At 40.8% G+C, this 19278-nt stretch overlaps 1 protein-coding gene across 1 annotated transcript; it reads left to right on the forward strand.

Annotated features, from left to right (window-relative positions):
- Positions 1-8810: 8810 nt before the first annotated feature.
- On the forward strand, positions 8811-9299 carry LOC311617878 (microsomal glutathione S-transferase 1-like; the record flags this gene model as incomplete). The annotated part of the gene is made up of 1 exon (XM_084874764.1): positions 8811-9299. One exon carries the CDS (start codon positions 8811-8813, stop codon positions 9297-9299), a length of 489 nt encoding a protein of 162 aa, XP_084730890.1.
- Between the last annotated feature and the right edge of the window lie 9979 nt (positions 9300-19278).

Below are 19278 nucleotides of genomic sequence, written 5' to 3' on the forward strand. Positions count from 1 at the left end.
GTTATTTTGCCTTCTTGTTCTAATAAGGTGCCCCTTATTCACGATTTTATTATGATCTTGACATCCGAGCTTCTCCTGTAACTATGCGGTAAGTACTTTGTCTGTGACTGTGGTTTCCTGTTCACTTGGCTTCCCTTCTTTGTGTAGCCTGATTCCTACTACTGCTTCCTTTTCAATCACTTGCTCATTCCAATTGAAGCAGTGCTTCCAGCCTTCCAAGTGGGCCTGAACAAAACTATAAGTGGACCTGCTGCCTCCATTGTCTCTTTCCAATGCTAACCAGCTAGTAAAGAGCAGGAAGAGAAGGGAACACAATCATTATGAAAGGGCCATTGCCAATGGAGGCATTCTCAAACTTCAGCCTGCATCAGAATCACCTGAAGGCATGGTAAAACAAATTATTGCCAGCCATGACTCCCAGAATTTCTGGGTTGGCTCAGAGAATTTGTATTTCTAACAGATTTCCAAGGGATGCTAATGATGTGGGTTTAGGGACTACACTTTGAGAATTAATGCTAAAGGGTAAAAATATTAACACTGAAAAGAACTACAGCTTATATTATTGGCCACTTATATGCAAGACACTATTCTAAGTGTTTTACTCATTTTGTCTTTTCCACAACTTTTACTTTTTCTACTTTCAAATGAGGAAACTGAGGTACAGAAAAATAACCATTTTTCTCAAAATCACACTGTAAGTTCTGGTGCTGGGCTGTGAATCTTAGTAGTCAGTTTCAGAGCCCCCAGGTTTAAATTAACCTCTATAATACCAAGTAATGTATTTGATGGCTTGAAATGAGTATTTTTTTTTTTATAAACTTGTGTATGAATCCCCCTTTTTTTTTTTAATTTACAGTGCCTTTTATTTAATCTTTGCCATTATTTTCTTTTTAAAAAAATATATTTTATTGATATTTTATAGAGAGGAAGAGAGAGGGATAGAGAGTCAGAAACATCGATGAGAGAGAATCATCGATCAGCTGCCTCCTGCACACCCCCCATGGGGGATGTGCCCGCAACCAAGTACATGACCTTGACAGGAATTGAACCTGGAACCTTTCAGTCCGCAGGCCGACGCTCTATCCACTGAACCATACCGGTTTCGGCATGTGTATGAATCTTTTAAAAACTCAGAGATGCTAAGGGCAAGTTTACATGTAAACAAGTTTGCTTCTCAGTTCCCAGGGCAGAAAAAACAAGGTTTAAAGTTATTGGATTTTAAAATTTATTCTTAAAAATATAAAAGTTTATTAATTAAAAAAAAAAACAAAAACCAAGGAAGTTGGGAAACCTGATGAACAATATTAACTGTTGATTATGGTGGAATCGGAGATATGAGAGGGGAGTGGATGGACGATTCTCGGGGAAAAGGAGAGTGGTGGATGCGGGAAGAGACTGAACATGGACTGTGCACCTATGGATGAGGACAATGTGGGGGAGGGGAAAGGGCGGAGCGTGGGGTGGGAATTTGGTGGAGGGGGGAAGAAATGAGGAACCTTTGTAATAGTATGAACTATAAAGATTGATTAAAAAAACAAAACAAAAAAAACCCCACCAAACTCAGAGATGCTTAAGAAAAACAATCATAATAATAATGAGCTCATTGGTACTTTTCCTACCAGTTCTATTCATTTTTTTTTTTATGTACCATCCCCCATTGTGGACCAGAATAATGAAGAATGAAGGAATAGCATAACTTAAAAAAAAACACAAAAAACCTTTATTATTGAGAATACTAGAGGCCTAGTGCACAAAGGAGGCTGAGCAGGCAGGCAAGCTGGGGGGAGGGCCCGTGGCCAGCTGATCAGGGCCTGAATCAGGCTGGTTGGCTGCTGCAGTTCATGTCATAGCCACTAGTCATTCTGGTCATTCTACTGTTCCGGTTGCTGGGCCTTTTTTTTTTTTTTTTAAATATATATAGGTGTCCCCCTCCTCTTTTACCTCCATTGCCCCCCTCCACCTGGATCCTTCCCCACCTCAGACCTTTACTACCTTACTGTGTCCATAGGTAAGATCTTTGGTTAATCACTTCCCACCTCTTACCTCCCCCTTTCCCTTTGAGATTTGTCAGTCTGTTTCATGCTTCTATGCCTCTGATTCTGTTTTATTCACCAGTTTATTTTATTCATTAGATTTCTTGTTCATTTTTTTTTTGATTTTTACATTTGATTGTTGATAGATATGTATTTGTTGCCATTTAATTGTTCTTTTTCCTCTTCTTCTTCTTCTTCTTCTTCTTCTTCTTCTTCTTCTTCTTCTTCTTCTTCTCCTTCAACATTTCATATAATCCTGGTTTGGTGGTGATAAACTCCTTTAGCTTTTTATTGTCTATGAAGCTCTTTGTCTGACCCTCAATTCTAAATGAGAGCTTTTCTGGGTATAGTAATTTTGGTTGTAGGTTCTTGCTATTCATCACTTTGAATATTTCTTGCCACTTCCTTCTGGCCTGCATAGTTTTTGTTGAGAAATCAGCTGACATTCATATGGATACTCCCTTGTAGGTAACTAACTGTTTTTCTCTTTTGCTTTTAAAATTCTCTCTTTGTCTTTGCCCTTGGCATTTTAATTATGATGTGTCTTGGTGTGGTCCTCTTTGGTTTCCTCTTGTTTGGGGTTCTCTGTGCTTCCTGGACTTGTAAGACTATTTCTTTCACCAGGTGTGGGAGGTTTTCTGTCATTATTTCTTCAAATATGTTTTTAATATCTGTAAAAGTATATATATATATTTTATTGATTTCAGAGAGGAAGGGCAAGAAAGAGAAAGACAGAAACATCAATGAGGAGGAGAACCCAAGATGGCGGCGTAGATAAACACACCTAAACTGTGGTTGTGCACAACAATTTCAAAACTACATCTAAAGACAAAATGTCTATCACCCAGAGCCATAGGAAAGCTGGCTGAGTGGAAGTTCTACAACCAGATGGAAAGAGAGTTTCAGTAAACAAATGATGAAAAACTGAGGGGGCACGCGATACCGGCTGGCGGCAATCCTGGCTGGTGGTGGGTTTTGCTTTCTTTAACCCAAAGGAGAGAAGTGCGAGACCCAAACTCCTGTGGGGATAAGCTGGACTGTCTGCCATCGGGATGGAAAGTGAGGGTGGCTGGCTTGCAGAGCTGTGTGTAGGAATAATTGTTTGTTGTGCTGGGGTGTGAGATGCGGAGACGTGGTTGGAGGCACAGGATGGCTCACTGCCAGCCATTGCTGTTTGCCATGCCCTAACCTACTGACACACTGAGACTCCACCCTGCACAATCTACAAACACACCCAAGCTCCAAGCATTGGCTTTTGCATATGAATGGCCTTCACTATCGCTGCTAACTTGCAAACCAGTTCAGACAGCTCCATAATCTACAAATCCCAAGCAGGAGGAGAGGACTGTAGTTCTTGCTGTAGCTCCTGCAGACAGTAGCTGACCTGCACTTTATTGGAGAACCAGAAGCCAGTGTACTTAGTGGTCAGTGTGAGACACAGATTTCAATTCCTCACATCCATAACTGACACATTCAAGAGGCAGACTCAGTGAGCACCAAAGCCCCACTGAAATAAGTCCTGCACCATTAGCGTTTCTCTAGCACAGAACTTCTTCCATTATAAACACAGCGGGTCACCACAGCCAATTGGCCTGGAGGACAATTCCTCCCGGGGTACCAACAGTAATCAAGGCTTAACTACATCAAGACTTTGCACTCAGCCCACAAAGGGGTGTACCAAGAGCAACCACCTCGGGTGATTGGGGAGGCTGAGCTACTGGCCCTTGTGGGTCACCTACCACACACAGCCACTCCATCAACACAGGGAAGCAGCCAAAATCCGGAGACACAGAGGCATATCATGAAAGGGGGCAATGGAAAAAAGCAAACTATGGGACGACATGGAGTTCAGGACTACATTTATAAGGTTACTCAAGAATCTTCTAAAAACTGCTGAGAAACTTGATGAGACCTTCAAGGACCTTAATGAGAATGCCAAAAAGAAAAAAAAAAAGACCAGTCAGAAATTAATAATACACTGTCTGAAATAAAGAATTTATAGAAACTCAACTGTAGATCAACATACTCTAAGAATCAAACCAAAGATTTGAAATACGAGGAAACAAAAAATACCCAACCAGAAAAACAAAAAGAAAAAAAGATCCAAAAATATGAAGGTAATGTAAGGAGCCTTTGGGACAACTTTAAGAGTACCAACATCCAAATTTTGGGGATGCCAGAAGAAGAGAGAGAGCAAAATATTGAAAACCTATTAGAAGAAATAATGACCTGGTAAAAGAAATAGACTTACAAGTTCAGGAAGCACAGAGAACCCCAAACAAGAGGAAACCAAAGAGGACCACACCAAGACACATAATTAAAATGCCAAGGGCAAAGACAAAGAGAGAATCTTAAAAGCAAAAGAGAAAAACAGTTAGTTACCTACAAGGGAGTGCCCATATGAATGTCAGCTGATTTCTCAACAGAAACTATGCAGGCCAGAAGGAAGTGGCAAGAAATATTCAAAGTGATGAATAGCAAGAACCTACAATCAAAATTACTATACCCAGCAAAGCTATCATTCAGAATTGAAGGCCAGGCAAAGAGCTTCACAGACAAGAAAAAGCTAAAGGAGTTCATCACCACCAAACCAGGATTACATGAAATGCTGAAGGATATTCTTTAAGAAGAGCAAGAAGAAGAAAAAGGTAAAGATAAAAATTATGAACAACAAAAAGGCATCAAATACATACCTACTAACAAGTGAATCTAAAAATCAAGTGAATAAAAAGTCTGAAGAACATAATGGACTGGTAAATATAATGGATCAGGGACATAGAAAGAGAGTAGACTGACAATTCTCAGGGGGAAGAGGGTCTGAGGGGTGTGGGAAGAGATTGGATAAAAGTCTTATACCTATGAATGATGACAGTAGTGGGGGGTAAGGGCATGTGGTGAGGTGGGGAATCGGATGGAGGGGAGCTATTGGGGAAAAAAAGAGGCACACCTGTGATAATCTGAACAATAAAGATTTTTTTTTTTTTAAAAGAAACATCAATGATGAGAGAGAATCGTTGATTGGCTGCCTCCTGGAGATCGAGCCTGCAATCTGGGTATGTGCCCTTGACTGGAATTGAACCAGGCCCCCCCCCCCCCCCCCCCCCCCCCCAGTCTGCAGGACAATGCTCTATCCACTGATCCAAACCAGCTAGGGTGGTTTTTAATATCTTACTTTCTCTCTTCTTCTGGCACCCCTGTAATTCGAATGTTGGTATGCCTAAAGTTGTCCCAGAGGCTCCTTGCACTATCTTTTTTTTTTTTTTTTTTTAATAATTTTTTTATTTATTAAATTATTATCTGTGTCCTTGCACTATCTTCATATTTTTGAATTCTTTTTTTCTTTTTGCTCTTCTGGTTGGGTGTTTTTTGCTTCCTCATATTTCAAATCATTGATTTGATTATTGGGATTCTCTAATCTACTGTTGAATCCCTGTATTTTATTCTTTATTTCAGTCAGTGTATGCTTAATTTCTGACTGTTTCTTTTCTACTTTTTGGCATTCTCACTAAGATCCCTGAAAGTCTCACTAAGTTCTTCTGAGGTTTCTAGAAGATTCTTGAATAACTTTATAATTGTGCTTTTGAACTCTATACCCAGTAGTTTGCTTTCTTTTATTTCTTTTATTTGTGACATGTTTCTTTGTCTTTGAATTTTGTTTGCTTCCCTGTGTTTGTTTCTATGTATTGGGTAGCTATAAATAAGTTGATAGAGTGGCCTTGTGTAGTAGGTGTCCTGTAGGGCTGAGTGGCTCAGCCTGTCTAGTCACCTGAGGTAGACACTCTTGATGCACCCCTTTTTGGCCTGTGTGCACAGTTTTGTTGTAGTTGAGCTTTGTCGGTGTCACTAGGAGGAATTGGCCTTCAGGCCAATTGGCTGTAGGGACCAGCTGCGATTGCAGTGGGAGAGCTGCTGTGTAAGAGACACCTGTATGGAACAGGACTTGTTTCAGTGGGGCTTTGGTGCTCACTGAATCTTCTCCTTGACTGTGTCTCTTATGCATGTGTAGAGTTGTAATTTGGTATGGTCTCACATTGACCACTGGGTACACTGGCTCTTGGGTCTCCATGGAGGTGCAAAGTCAGCCACTATCTGAGACCATACAGTAAAAGCTACAGATAGATCTTCAGATTCCTCCTCTTTGTATGGGGTTTGGAAGTGCCCAGGTGAGGCCCAGCTGTGAAGCAAGGCCGGCTGGTGATGGTGCCAGGTCTTGGGATTTTTATTGATGGGTCTGGAGCTCCCTGACCTAACTGAAGCTTGTTTGACAGATTTTTAACCTGAGAAATAACAGACTATTCATATTCAAAATCTGATGCACGCAGCTTGGTTTAGGGGTGTAAATTGGGTGGGGCGGGTCTCAAGGAATCACAAGGGTGGAGCAAACAGAAATGGCTGCCAGTCAGCCGTGCACCTGGGAATTCCCAGGATGGGAAAAATGACCACTGTGAGCACCTCCATCTGGAAGAAAGCCACTCCTGAGTTTCTGCCCCAACGCCAGACAGTCCAGTTTCTTCCTATATGTGTCTCAGTCCCCCAGAGCCTAGTCTGGCACTGGAGTTCAGAGGAAGTGGGAATTTGTAAATTCAGTTTGTGGTACCGGCCTTTTAAGAGGAGCAGCTAAGTCTTCCAGCAGTCTGTGTGTCACTCAGCCCCAATCTGCACTGGTTTTCACAGTCCGTAGTTCTTACTGCCCATAGGGACTTCTTTCCCCAGCTCTGGGACCCTGGGATGGGGGTCTGGTGTGGAGCTGGGATTCCTCGCTCCTCCTAGTGGCCTCCACAAAAGTGATCTCCCTCCCGATTAAAAAAGAGGCAAATGTGTGTGCTGGACCAGACCACCGTACTATGACTCCATACCTCCTACCAGTCTTAGTGTGCTTTCTTCTTTACTTCTCTAGTTATAGTACTTCCATTCAGCCAGCTTTCCAGTCGTTCTGGAAGATAGTTGTTCTATGTTTTAGTTGTAATTTTGGTATGGTTGTGGGCAGCAGTAAGTACAGGCGTTTACTATACCACCATCTTGGTTCTCCCTCTATTTGCTCTTCTGATTGGGTATTTTTTGCTTCCTCATATTTCAAATAGTTGATTTGATTCTCAGAATCCTCTACTCTACTGTTGAGTCCCTGTAAATTGTTCTTTTAAAAAATATATATTTTATTGATTTTTTACAGAAAGGAAGAGAAAGGGATAGAGAGTTAGAAACATCCATAAGAGAGAATCATCGATCAGCTGCCAAGGTACATGCCCTTGACCAGAATCAAACCCCGGGACCTTTCAGTCTGCAGGCCGACGCTCTATCCACTGAGCCAAACCGGTTTCGGCTGTAAATTGTTCTTTATTTCAGTTAATGTATGTATAATTTCTGACTGGTCTTTTTTTCATGTCATTGACATTCTCACTAAGATCCTTGAAAGTCTCATCAAGATCCTTGAGTAACCTTATAATCATTGCTGTCAACTCTGCACCCAGTAGTTTACTTGCTTCCCTTTCTTTAATTTGTGACCTGTTTGTCTCTGAAATTTGGCTGCTTCCCTGTGTTTGTTTCTATGTATTAGGTAGAGCTACTATGTCTCCTGGAATTGGTAGAGTGGCCTTGTGTAGTAGGTGTCCAGTGGTTCAGCCTCCCCAGTCACCTGAGCTGGGCACTCTAGGTGCACCACTTTGTGGTCTGTGTGCAATCTTGTAGTTGAAACTTGATTGCTATTGGAATCTCTGGGAGGACTTGACTTCCAGGCCAATTGGCTGTCATCTTGGTTCTCCATAACATTTTTAATAGAAAATTTAAAGTCAATTTACATGAAGAGGATTTTTGCATATATTTTATTTTCTACCTTTCGAATTTCTCCTTCAATCTTCAGTCATAATAGTACTAGAGGCCCAATGCATGAATTCATGCATGGGTGGGTCTAGCTGGACTGTCCCCAATCAGGGCAGATCAGGCTGGGCCTGTCAGGAGGAAGAGAGGGTGGGAGGTTGGCCGGTCAGCCTGCCCTGTTCAGGGACCTATCAGGGCAGGGCCAGCTGTGGGGAGGGGCTGTGGGCAGTGGGCTGGCTGGCCACACCCCCAAATGGGGTGGGGAGGCAGTCAGGAGAGGGGACGGCTAGAGGAAGGACTGCAGGAAATTAGCCAGCCACCCTTGCCCCCTATTGGACTGGTTCACTGGTCACTATGGGCGTCATAGTGACCAGTCATTCCAGTCATTACAGTGTTCTGGTCGTTGGCTTTTTATAGATGTAGATTTCTTTCATGTACTTTGATCATCTGTGAAGATGTAGCTTATTATCTTTCTTTTCCCCAAAGAACGGCCCTTTGTCTCTCTCTGCTCCATAGATGCTTTAACCTAGGCTTTTCCCAGAGCTGAAACTGAAAAGCATTATTGATTTGAGAGTTTCCTGCTTCAATGACTGTAAATTGTGACACATTATCTCCTTTTTGGTCTCCACACCTAGTGACCATGATAATTTAGACCAAAAAGGTCTTGAACTAATAGTACTACATTTAATCAAATCTAATATGCCACTGATTATAGGAAAGACCATTATTTTATACACTGAAATACTTTGGTTTCTTATACTTGGTGTGCTTCACAGATATTGCTCTTTTTCCCCCCCTTCAAATTAAAGGCAAGACCCTCCACTAGCAAAAGATTATGAATCACTTCATTGTGGTGGTCTGAAACCAAACCTGCAATGTCTCTGAAACATGCCTGTATCACTGAGAACAAAAAAGAATGCTGCCGAGTTTGCTGCCTCGCTCCTGCTGCGATCCACGGGATCCATGATCAAAGTTGAAAAAATGGTTGACCTTGCCCAGCTAATGGAAAATGAAGTATTCATGGCATTTGCCTTCTACACAATGATTGTTATTTCAAAAATGATGTTTATGAATACTGCACCTGCATTCTATAGAATAAAAAGAAAGGTTTTTGCCAATCGGGAAGACTGTGCAAGCTTTGGCAAAGGAGAAAATGCCAAGAAGTACCTTTGGGTTGATGACAGAGTAGAACATGTAGGAAGAGCCCACCTGAATGACCTTGAAAATATTGTGCCATTACTCGGGATTGGCCTTCTCTATTCCTTAAGTGGCCCAGATCTCTCTGCAGCTATCCTGCACTTCAGATTCTTTGTTGGAGCACAGATCTACCACACATTATCATATTTGTTACCCTTTCCCCAGCCAAATCATGCTTTAGCTTTTATTCTTGTTGGATATGGAATTACTTTGTCAATGGCTTATAGATTGCTGAAGACTAGATTGTACCTGTAAGGAGAATCATAGAACCCATCACCATATTATTTTCTAAGAATTCTGTATTTCCAACTTATAATGAAAACTGAGTGCATGTATGAGAAACCTATTTCAATATTGCTGAAATGGAAGTATGAAATAAAGAATTTAAAGAATAAAAAAAGAATGCTGCCAATTAATATATGTCACAGTGCCTCAGCAAAGTCCTCATACAATAATCTCTCATTACTTTGACAATTCTTTCATCTGTTCTAAGAGATCTGGCAAAATTGCCAAGTTCAGGTGCATTTCTTGGCATGTGATATACTAGTGCTTCTCAAGCTCGACTAGGCACTTAAATCATTTTGGAGTCTGGTTAAAATGCAGATTCTGATTCAGTAGGCCAAGGGTGGGGCTAAAATTCTGCATTTCTAATAAACTCCCAGATAATGCTGATACTCCTGGTCACACACCATTCATTGAGTAGAAAGGTGACAGGCAATCTTTTACATAAATCTCTTTAATTAACTGGAACTCCACTTAATGTGCTCATGTGCATCTTCTTTTTTAGGTATTCTAAAGCATTGATTAATGCTTTGCAACCCCCCCCCCCCTCAAAAAAAAAAAACAACAACAACAAAACAAAACAAAAAAAAACAGTTACTGTAATTTCACCAACAACAAATATTTACTTTACAAATTTAAAATTTAAGTCCCACATCTTCACTACTAGGCCTTTCTTTACATACCATGACTTTTTGCTTCAATGGGTGTATCACAGTGTAAAAATTTTGAAGACATTTTATTATTTTTTTAGGGCCTTCCTGTAAAAGCCAGAAGACATCCCTGCTGGGCAAATTAAAAAAGAGCTGTAAGAACTTGAAGACATTTTAAAGGGAATTAAAGATTAACACATCCAATAGGACAATGAAACAGTTCAACAGAAGAGAATATGAACAGTCATGGCCAAGTTCATGAAGGTATAGGCACAGTGATGCCACAGCTGCTGCCTGGAAGACTGAACACAGGAAACAGTCAGATTGGATGACTTATCCTGATTTCTCTGTAATTAAACATGAAAAATATATGTGAAGTATAATTATGGTATATTAAAAGAAATATAACAATAGGAAAGACATTAGAAATGGAACTGTGTAAAGTGCTTTGTGTCGATTGTTCATTCACAGTACATTTGTTGTAGACTACAGGCAAGGCACTGTGCCCTGAGGAAACAGTAGTGAACAGGCAGATCCACAGGCCCTGCCCTCGTGTGGCTTACAATCCAGCAGGGATACTGACATTAAAGAAACACTGTGTATCCTCATTATTTGTGGATTCTGTGTTAGCAGAGGAACTGAAATGAGTCCTTTTTTCCAGTTCCATTTAGGGCTTGTGTTCTGATTTCCAGCCACCAGGTGGAGATCAAACAAAACTAATTAATGTATTCCCCCCCCCCCCCTTTTTTTTTTTTTTTTAAAGTATATTTTTATTCATTTCAAAGGGAAAGAGAGATAGAAACATCAATGATGAGAGAGAATTACTGACTGGCTCTCTCCTTAACACCCCATCCTGGGGATTGAGCCAGTAACAGGCATATGCCCTTGACTGGAACTAAACCTGGGACCTTTCAGTGCAAAGGCCAACACTCTATCCATTGAGCAAACTAGCTATGGCTCTTCCTTATCTGAACAATTCCTTAAGCTAAGTCAGGGGCACAGAGAATTACTCTTTTGTCTTGTAAGTGAGCCACTGACCTCTCAGGGAATAAAACCACCTAAATTAAAGCCACATACCAATTCAAAACAAACACAATTTTCAAAGGGAACCATAATGTGTTCAAATCAATGAATGATTTGAAATTGGGAAACCTCTGTATTTTTAATAAGTTTAACAAAAGTAAACATATTTCCATGTTACATTATTGCCAGTTAGAAGATGGCGAGATGAAAAAAAAAGAGGAAGGAAGAAAAGCAGACACAGACAGGCCTACACAGAGTGAAACATGTGGGGAAGGCTAAGCTGGGGGTGCTGAGGAGACTGCCTGTCCTGGGGCCAGCACTTTCTTGAACCTGTGCATTGATGAGATATGGGTCAGCAGCCCCATAGAGCTCTTTCAAAGGCTGACTAAACTCCAAGCATTCCCTTTCTGGACTGGGAATTGGGTCTGTTTTTTTTTTTTTTTTTTTTTTTTTTTCAAACTTCAAAGTTTAATTTTAAAGCAAAAATTCCTTTTCCTTACATGTGAAAAATTTCTCACCATATATAAAGAAATCACTTGAGTTTTCAAGTCCCCTCTTTGTAACTTTACAAGTGCTTGCTTTGGGGATGAGCTATTTATTATTCTGAAATAGCCAGGCAGCCTTATGTCTATTTTTTTTTTTTAATTAGGGATTTTCATTCCATTGGAAGTTATAATAATTCTAGTGGCCATACATTGTCAATCAAATCTACTGTCTATGTGAGAGTACAGCCCATGTGTGCATACCTAATTAGAGCCCTGTGAAGATGTTCTTTGATTGGAAAAAAGAATTTCCCTTTGGGGAACAGGGGTAACAGCAGACCCTGCTTCCTGCCTCTTGAGGGACCCCAAAATTTCAGTTATTATAACACCACAAAGAGGGGAAATGGCCCCGTGTCTGTAGCTCACTTCTCCTTCTTTCCCAGGAACTCGATGCAGTGAAATGAGGAGCCAGATCCCCGGTGTGCACAGAACTCTGGGAGGGTCTTACTGTTCCCATGAAATGTCTAGAGAACTATCCGGCACAGCTGTCTCTGTAACTAGAAAATAACAAGGGTACTGGAACTAGACCCCTAGTTTCAGGAAAGTCTATCTCATACATAGGTAATGTGAGGCTTCTATGATGTTACATCATAGGAAAGTTGGTAGTCTTTTGACAAAAAATGCAACAGTATTCACATCTCTTCCTATACCAAATGGGGATTTTAAAATATGGAACAATAACCCCGTCCCCCCAAAAGCTAACACTGTCTTTTTATTTAATAAGTACCTGTTAACTTGTAAGAGCTTTAAAACAAGAACAAAATTTTCCTCATTGTAAACAGCTGTGTGACCTTGGAATACTCATTGAATGTCTCTGGGTGTCTGAGTCCTGATGCTGGAACACGTGTCTCTGGAGCACACATCCCTGGAGTACCTATTCGTGGAGTGTGGTCCCTGGAACCTGTGCCAAGATGAGTCACTGGCAGCTGAAGGAAATGTTAGAGCCTTTACTTATATTTTCCTCCATCTGAAATGTAAGGAAAAATATTAAGCTTTACTAATATTGGATATTAGGACCAACAGAATACAATTACATTATTTATAAATGTACATTTTTGGAAGTGTATGCTCAAAAGTTATACCATTAATGACCAATGGACAGAGAAAATAGTGTGGGGTAGGCCTGGGGTTGGATGGGGTTGGGTGGAGGGTGGCAAAGAGGGTAAGAAGTGGGGGACATCTGTAATGCTGTCAACAATAAAAAAAACAAAACTGTGATTACAGATCTATTCCTTTCAAAGATTAGGCTAGATTTGGTGTTTTCAAATTACTGGTTGCAACTTATTTTTTTGGTTTGTGATAAATTTAGTGTATTTTTAAAGAGTAAAATAAAATATTAGAGTGTATTGCTCACAGAAAGAATTAAGCATTATTCTGTAAAACTCTCCAAGTGGATATGTGTGAATACTATGCAATGATATAATATCTTTCTCCTATTGTAGCTTGTGGTTAAAAAAAAATTGAGAAAATGTGGACTAAAACAGTGGTTCTCCAAATGACATCCTCGGGCGAGCAGCAGAGACCTATGAGAATTTGTTAAAAAGCGAATTCTTTTATACCATCCCAGACTCTCTGTATCAGAAAGTGGGGTGCAGCCCAGCAATTATGGCTCAGCAAACATTCCTGGGGGTTCTGCCAAGTGTTGGAGCCTAGAACCTCTGGCCTAGAACATCCATGACTCATCTGGTTACAAAGGCTTAAGATTCTGTTAAGATATTCCTTTAAGTAAGGCAATATTTTTCAAACTTACCTAATGATGAGAATCACTTGGTGACTTAAAGTACCTTGGAGATCCTAAATAATCAGGTCTGGTTGGGGGGCTGGGGACTTGGAATCTTTATTTATTTATGACAAACATCTTTGGTGATTCTTGTGGTCAGACAACTTGGGAGACACTTTAACCAAGAAACATGGAAATTAGAGTCTGTAGAATGTGACTGTTACAGAGCAGAACCCCTGTTGCAGAGAAAACAAATTTAAGGCTGGGAAATAAGCAATTCAAATCAGAAAATTAGAAGCTAAGAACCACCTAAATATTTCTAAATGAAATGAAATGAACTTTCTTTCATTTTGAGTGAGCTGAGCCTGGGATTCTCTCCTGAAACACTTGCTCTTGAGTTCTGCCAGCACTTCAGCTCTGGCACACTGACTGCTCGAGAAGCACTATTGGAGGGAGCCCTGCATCCCCACAGTATTGCTACTGGAAGCAGGATAGTCCCTGGACTCAGAGAATTTGGGGCAGGCCTTTGAGTAAATGTCCTCAAATTCCTTCAGGCAAGTTTCAAACACACTGTAGGGTAGAGACCCCACTTGTAAAAGTGACTTGTTTGTGTTATTGCTAAATCTACATTCCCAATTTACACTAATAAAAGAGAAAGATGCAAATTGACTGTATCTTCACTATGCCCACCAGCCACGCCCACCAACCAATCAGGAGCGAGCATCCAAATTAACCCAACCAAGATGGTAGTTAATTTGCATATCCAGGCACAGAACAAAAACTGAAGACAGCATAGAAGGAAGCCATGCCTACAGAAGGGACCAAAGCTACAGCGAAGCAAGTGGGATGGTGGAGATGGGAGGGAAGCAGGTGAGGCGGTGGAGATGGCCACAGGAAGCCCTATTCTTGCAGGAATCTCCCTGAAATGGGCCTCTAGTTGACTATAATTAAAAATAAAATCTTATACAAATAATGGCTGCACATTATAAATATATTCAACAAAAATATGTATAAAAATCTGAAAACCTGACAACCCACTTCCATTCTCAGCCTCAACCCCCCAAATAACCATTGCTAATAGTTTTGAAGATATTTTCTGATTTTTAAATATCCATACAGAGAAACCAAGATGGCAGCATAGGTAAACACCTAAACTGCTGCCTCACACAAAAAATATCAAAACTACAACTAAAAGACAAAATGGACACCATCCAGAACCACAGGAAAGCTGGTTGAGTGGAAATTCTACAACTAGAAGAAAAGAGGAAAGCACATTGAGACTCAGAGGAGCTGCAAAAGGCAGAGGTAAGGAGATGCTCATGCGGAGAGGACGGGCAGCTGTGTGCATGGGTGGCTGAGTACGCAGCTGACTTTCTAAAGTGGGAGGGAGATGGAAGCCCCTGATTGCACTGAACTCCAGTCCAGGGCAAGACTCTGGGAAACCAGGCTTATTTGGGGAGGAATCTGGATTATCAGGAAAAGGGAAAGCACACTGAGACTCAAGAACTGCGGAAGGCAGAGGTGCAGAGGTGTGCACGTGTGCGCGCACAGAGAGGACTGACTGCTGAATGCATGGGAGGCTGAGTGCGTGGCTGGCCTTCTAAAGCGGGAGGGAGATGGAAGCTCCCGATTGTGCTGAACTCCAGTTCTGGGCCAGTTTCTGTGAACCCTGACTCATTTGGGGAGAAACTGGACTGTCTGGCAGAGGGCAAAACTCAAGGGTGGCTTTCTCTCAGAGGTGCTTACCAAGGGACACTGAGACCCAGGGGCCTAATAGGGCAGGGCTGATGGGAAGCCATTGCTGTTTGCTCTGCCCTGAGACTGCCCCATCCAAGCTGTGTGCAGAGGCTTTTACATACGAACAGCCTCGTCCTTTGAAATCTAAACTTACCTAATAGGGCAGGGCTGATGGGAAACCAAGGCTGTCTGCTCTGCCCTGAAACTCCACCCCATCCAATCTGAGCACAGAAGCTTTTGCAATTTTGCAAGTATTGCCCCATAAGGGTGTTTCCAGCACAGAAGTTCTTCCAGCATATTCTCACAGCCAATTGACCTGGAGGTCAACTCCTCCCAGCGTTACCAACAATAATCAAGGCTGAGCACACAATCTACAAAGGGGTGCACCAAGAGTGTCCACCTCAGGTAACTGGGGAGGCTGAGCCACTATGCCCTATAGGACAACTACCACACAAAGCTACTCTACCAACTCAGGGAAGCAGTGAAAATGTGGAGACAAAGAAACAGATCACAAATAAAAGAAATAGAGGAAAGCAAATGACTGCATATAGAGTTCAAAACCATGGTTATAAGGTTTTAGAAGAATTTTCTAGAAAAGACCAATAAATTTAGTGAGACCCTTGAGGATATGAAAAAGGACCAACTAGAAATTAAACATACACTGACTGAAATAAAAAAGTATTATATAGCCAAAATCGGTTTGGCTCAGTGGATAGAGCATCGGCCTGCACACTGAAGGGTCTCAGGTTCGATTCCGGTCAAGGACATGTACCTTGATTGCGGGCGCATGGGGTGTGTGTGTGTGTGTGTGTGTGTGTGTGTGTGTGTGCAAGAGGCAGCTGATGGATGATTCTTCTCTCTTCGATGTTTCTAACTCTCTATCCCTCTCTCTTTCTCTCTGTAAAAAAATCAATAAAATATATTTTTTAAAAAGTATTATACAGAGATCTAACAGACTAGAGGACTACAAGAATCAAGTCAAAGATTTGAAATACAAAGAAGCAAAAAACACTCAGCCTGAAAAGCAAAAAGCAAAAAGCAAAAAAATTTGAAGATAGTGTAAGGAGCCTCTGGGACAATCTCAAGTGTACCAACATCTGAATTATGGGGTGCTAGAAGAAGAGAGAGAGCAAGATACTGAAAACCTATTTGAAGAACTAATGACCGGAAATTTTCCCCACTTGGTGAAAGAAGTAGACCCATATGACTGTCAGCTGATTTCTCAACAGAAACTATGCAGGCCAGATGGGAGTGGCAAGAAATAGTCAAAGTGATTAATACCAAGAACCTACAAACAATATTACTCTACCCAGCAAAGCTATCATTCAGAATTGAAGGTTAGATAAAGAGCTTCACAGATAAGAAAAAGCTAAAGAAGTTTATCACTGCCAAACCAGTATTATATGAAATGCTGAAGGATATTCTTTAAGAAGAGGAGGAAGAAGAAAAAGATGAAGATAAAAATTATGAGCAAAAAATACATGTCTATCAACAAGTGAATCTAAAAATCAAGTGAATAAAAAATCTTATGAACAGAATAAACTGGTGAATATAATAAAATCAAGGGCATAGAAAGGGTGTGGACTGACAATTCTGAGGGGAAAAAGGGTATGGAGAGTGTGGAAAGAGACTGGACAAAAAAACATACACCTATGGATGAGTAAAGTGGGGAGGAGGTAAGGTTAGAGAGTGAGGTGGGAACCTGGTGGAGGGGAACTTTGGGGAAGGGGAGGGGGAACAATTGTAATAATCTGAACAATAAAGATTTATTAGATTTTTAAAAAAGATAAAAATATCCATATATAGCCTTTAAAAAATAGAATGATTATTGATGTTATGCTACAATTTTTCTGTAAACAATAGAGCATGGATGTTATGCTGTGTCATTACATATCTAATCATTTTTTGAATACTGGCAGATTTAAAATGTTCAATTTAATATCTACCAAACTTTTTTATTTTTATTTTTTAAATAAATCTTTATTGTTCATATTATTATAAATGTTCCTCATTTTTCCACCTCCATTGCTCCCCCCCACCAGGTTCCCACCCCACCCTCTGCCCTTTCCCCATCTCCCATTGTCCTCATCCATAGGTGCACAGTTTATGTTCAGTCTCTTCCCACATCCCCTACTCCCTTTTTCCCCGAGAATCGTCAGTTCACTTCCCTTCCATACCTCTGATTCTATTATATTCACCAGTTAGTATTGTTCATCAGATATTTTAATTCCCTTGGTTTTTAGATTCACTTGTTGATAGTTATGTATTTGTTGTTCATAATTTTTATCTTTATTTTCTTCCTCTTCCAAAAGAACCCCCTTCAGCAATTCATATAATTCTGGTCTGGTGGTGATGAACTCCTTTAGCTTTTTTTTTTAAAAAAATTATTTATTTATTTATTTATTTTATTAGTTAAGCTCTTTATCTGGCCTTCGATTCTGAGTGATAGCTTTGCTGGGTAGATTATTTTTGGCTGTAGGTTCTTGCTATTCATCACCTTGAATATTTCTTGCCATTCCCGTCTGGCCTGCATGGTTTCTGTTGAGAAATCAGCTGACAATCGTATGGGTGCTCCTTTATAGGTAACTACCTGCTTTTCTCTTGCTGCTTTTAATATTCTCTCTTTGTCTTTTGCTCTTGGAATTTTAATTATATGTGTCTTGGTGTGGTCCTCTTTGGATTCCTTTTGTTTGGGGTTCTGTGTGCTTCCTGGACTTGTAAGTTTAATTCTTTCACCAGGTGGGGGAAGTTTTCTGTCACTATTTCTCCCAGTATGTTTTCAGTATCTTGCTCTCTTTCTTCTTCTGGGACCCCCATAATTCTGATGTTGGTTCTCTTGAAGTTGTCCCAGAGATTTCTTACATTATCTTCAACTTTCTGGATTCTCTTGTCTTCTTGCTTCTGCGGAGGAGTGTCTTCTGGCTCTTTATGTTCCAAATCTTTGACTTGATTCTTGCGATCTTCCATTCTGTTCTTAGGACTCTGTATAATATTTTTTATTTCAGACAATGTATTCTTTATTTCTAGTTGATCCCTTTTTATTTCTAGTTGATCCCTTTTTATATCCTCATAGGTCTCATTTATTTTATCGGCGTTTTCTAGGAAATTCTTGAAAAACCTTATAAGCGTGGTTTTGAACTCTATATCCAGTCTCTTTTTGTCCTCCATTTCTTTCATTTGTGATCTGTTTCCTTGTCTTGGCATTTTCGCACCTTCCCTGAGTTGGTAGCCTTAAAAGTCTCTGTGTTCAGCTTGGATGGGGCAGAGTTTCAGGGTGGAGCCTACAGCCTTGGCTTCAGTCAGGAACCCTATGAGGCTCCTGAGTCTCAGTGTTCCTCAGTGTCCTTTGTACTCGCTGCAAGCACATCTGAGAGAAAGGTGCCCTTGAGTTTCGTCTGCTACCAAACAGTCTAGGCTCTCCCCCAATGAGCCCGGAACTGGGGTTCAGTTCAGTTGGAAGTGGGGTTGGAAGTGGGGTTCAGAGAAGTCTGGAGACTTTGTCTTCCTTCCCGCTAGGGCAATCCAGTGGCAGTCAACCATCCGTTCTCTGCGCACAATGTGTGCGCCTCCTGGACTGCCTTTCGCTGCTCCCCTGAGATTCCACCTTATAGCCCAGACTCCCTCCTTATGTGTCTGGGTCCCCAGGGTCTCGCCCAGAACTGGGGTTCAGTGCTGTTGGAACTGGGGTTTAGCACATTCCGGAGCTTTTATCTCCTTCCCGCTAGGGAATGCCAGCCAGGCCCTCAGCCTCCCCCTCCTCTCCAGCTCAGTCCTCTCCATGTGCGCATTGTGTCTTCATACCTTAGGCTTTTACAGCTCTTCTGATTTTACTTCTGGTTTTCTCTTTCCTTCTAGTTGTAGAATTTCCAGTCAGTCAACTTTCCTGTAGTCCTGGATAATGTCCACTTTATATTTTAGTTGTATTTTTTGAAATTATTGTGTGAGGATGCAGTTAGGCGTTTACCTATGCCACCATCTTGGTTTCTCCTAATGTCTACCAAACTTAACTGACCTCTGAACACTTTGAAAATGGAATGTATTTTGACTGCATATCCACAAGAACTCACAGCAGACAATGTGTGCTTAGATTAAAGCAGACAGCTAAACAATGTCTCCTAAAGAGATTAATACTGCAAGAAATGATGTAAATTGAATTTATTGAATTTTTAATCTTTATAACAGGAAAAATAATAAGAATGTAAAATTAAATCATTGTATTTTACTAAGAACAAAGTATAATGAGATTAAGTAAAATGTTTTCATTTTATTATACATTTTGT

The sequence above is a fragment of the Pipistrellus hanaki genome, assembly GCF_964339955.1.
Source record: "Pipistrellus hanaki genome assembly, chromosome: 2".
Classification (NCBI taxonomy): domain Eukaryota; kingdom Metazoa; phylum Chordata; class Mammalia; order Chiroptera; family Vespertilionidae; genus Pipistrellus; species Pipistrellus hanaki.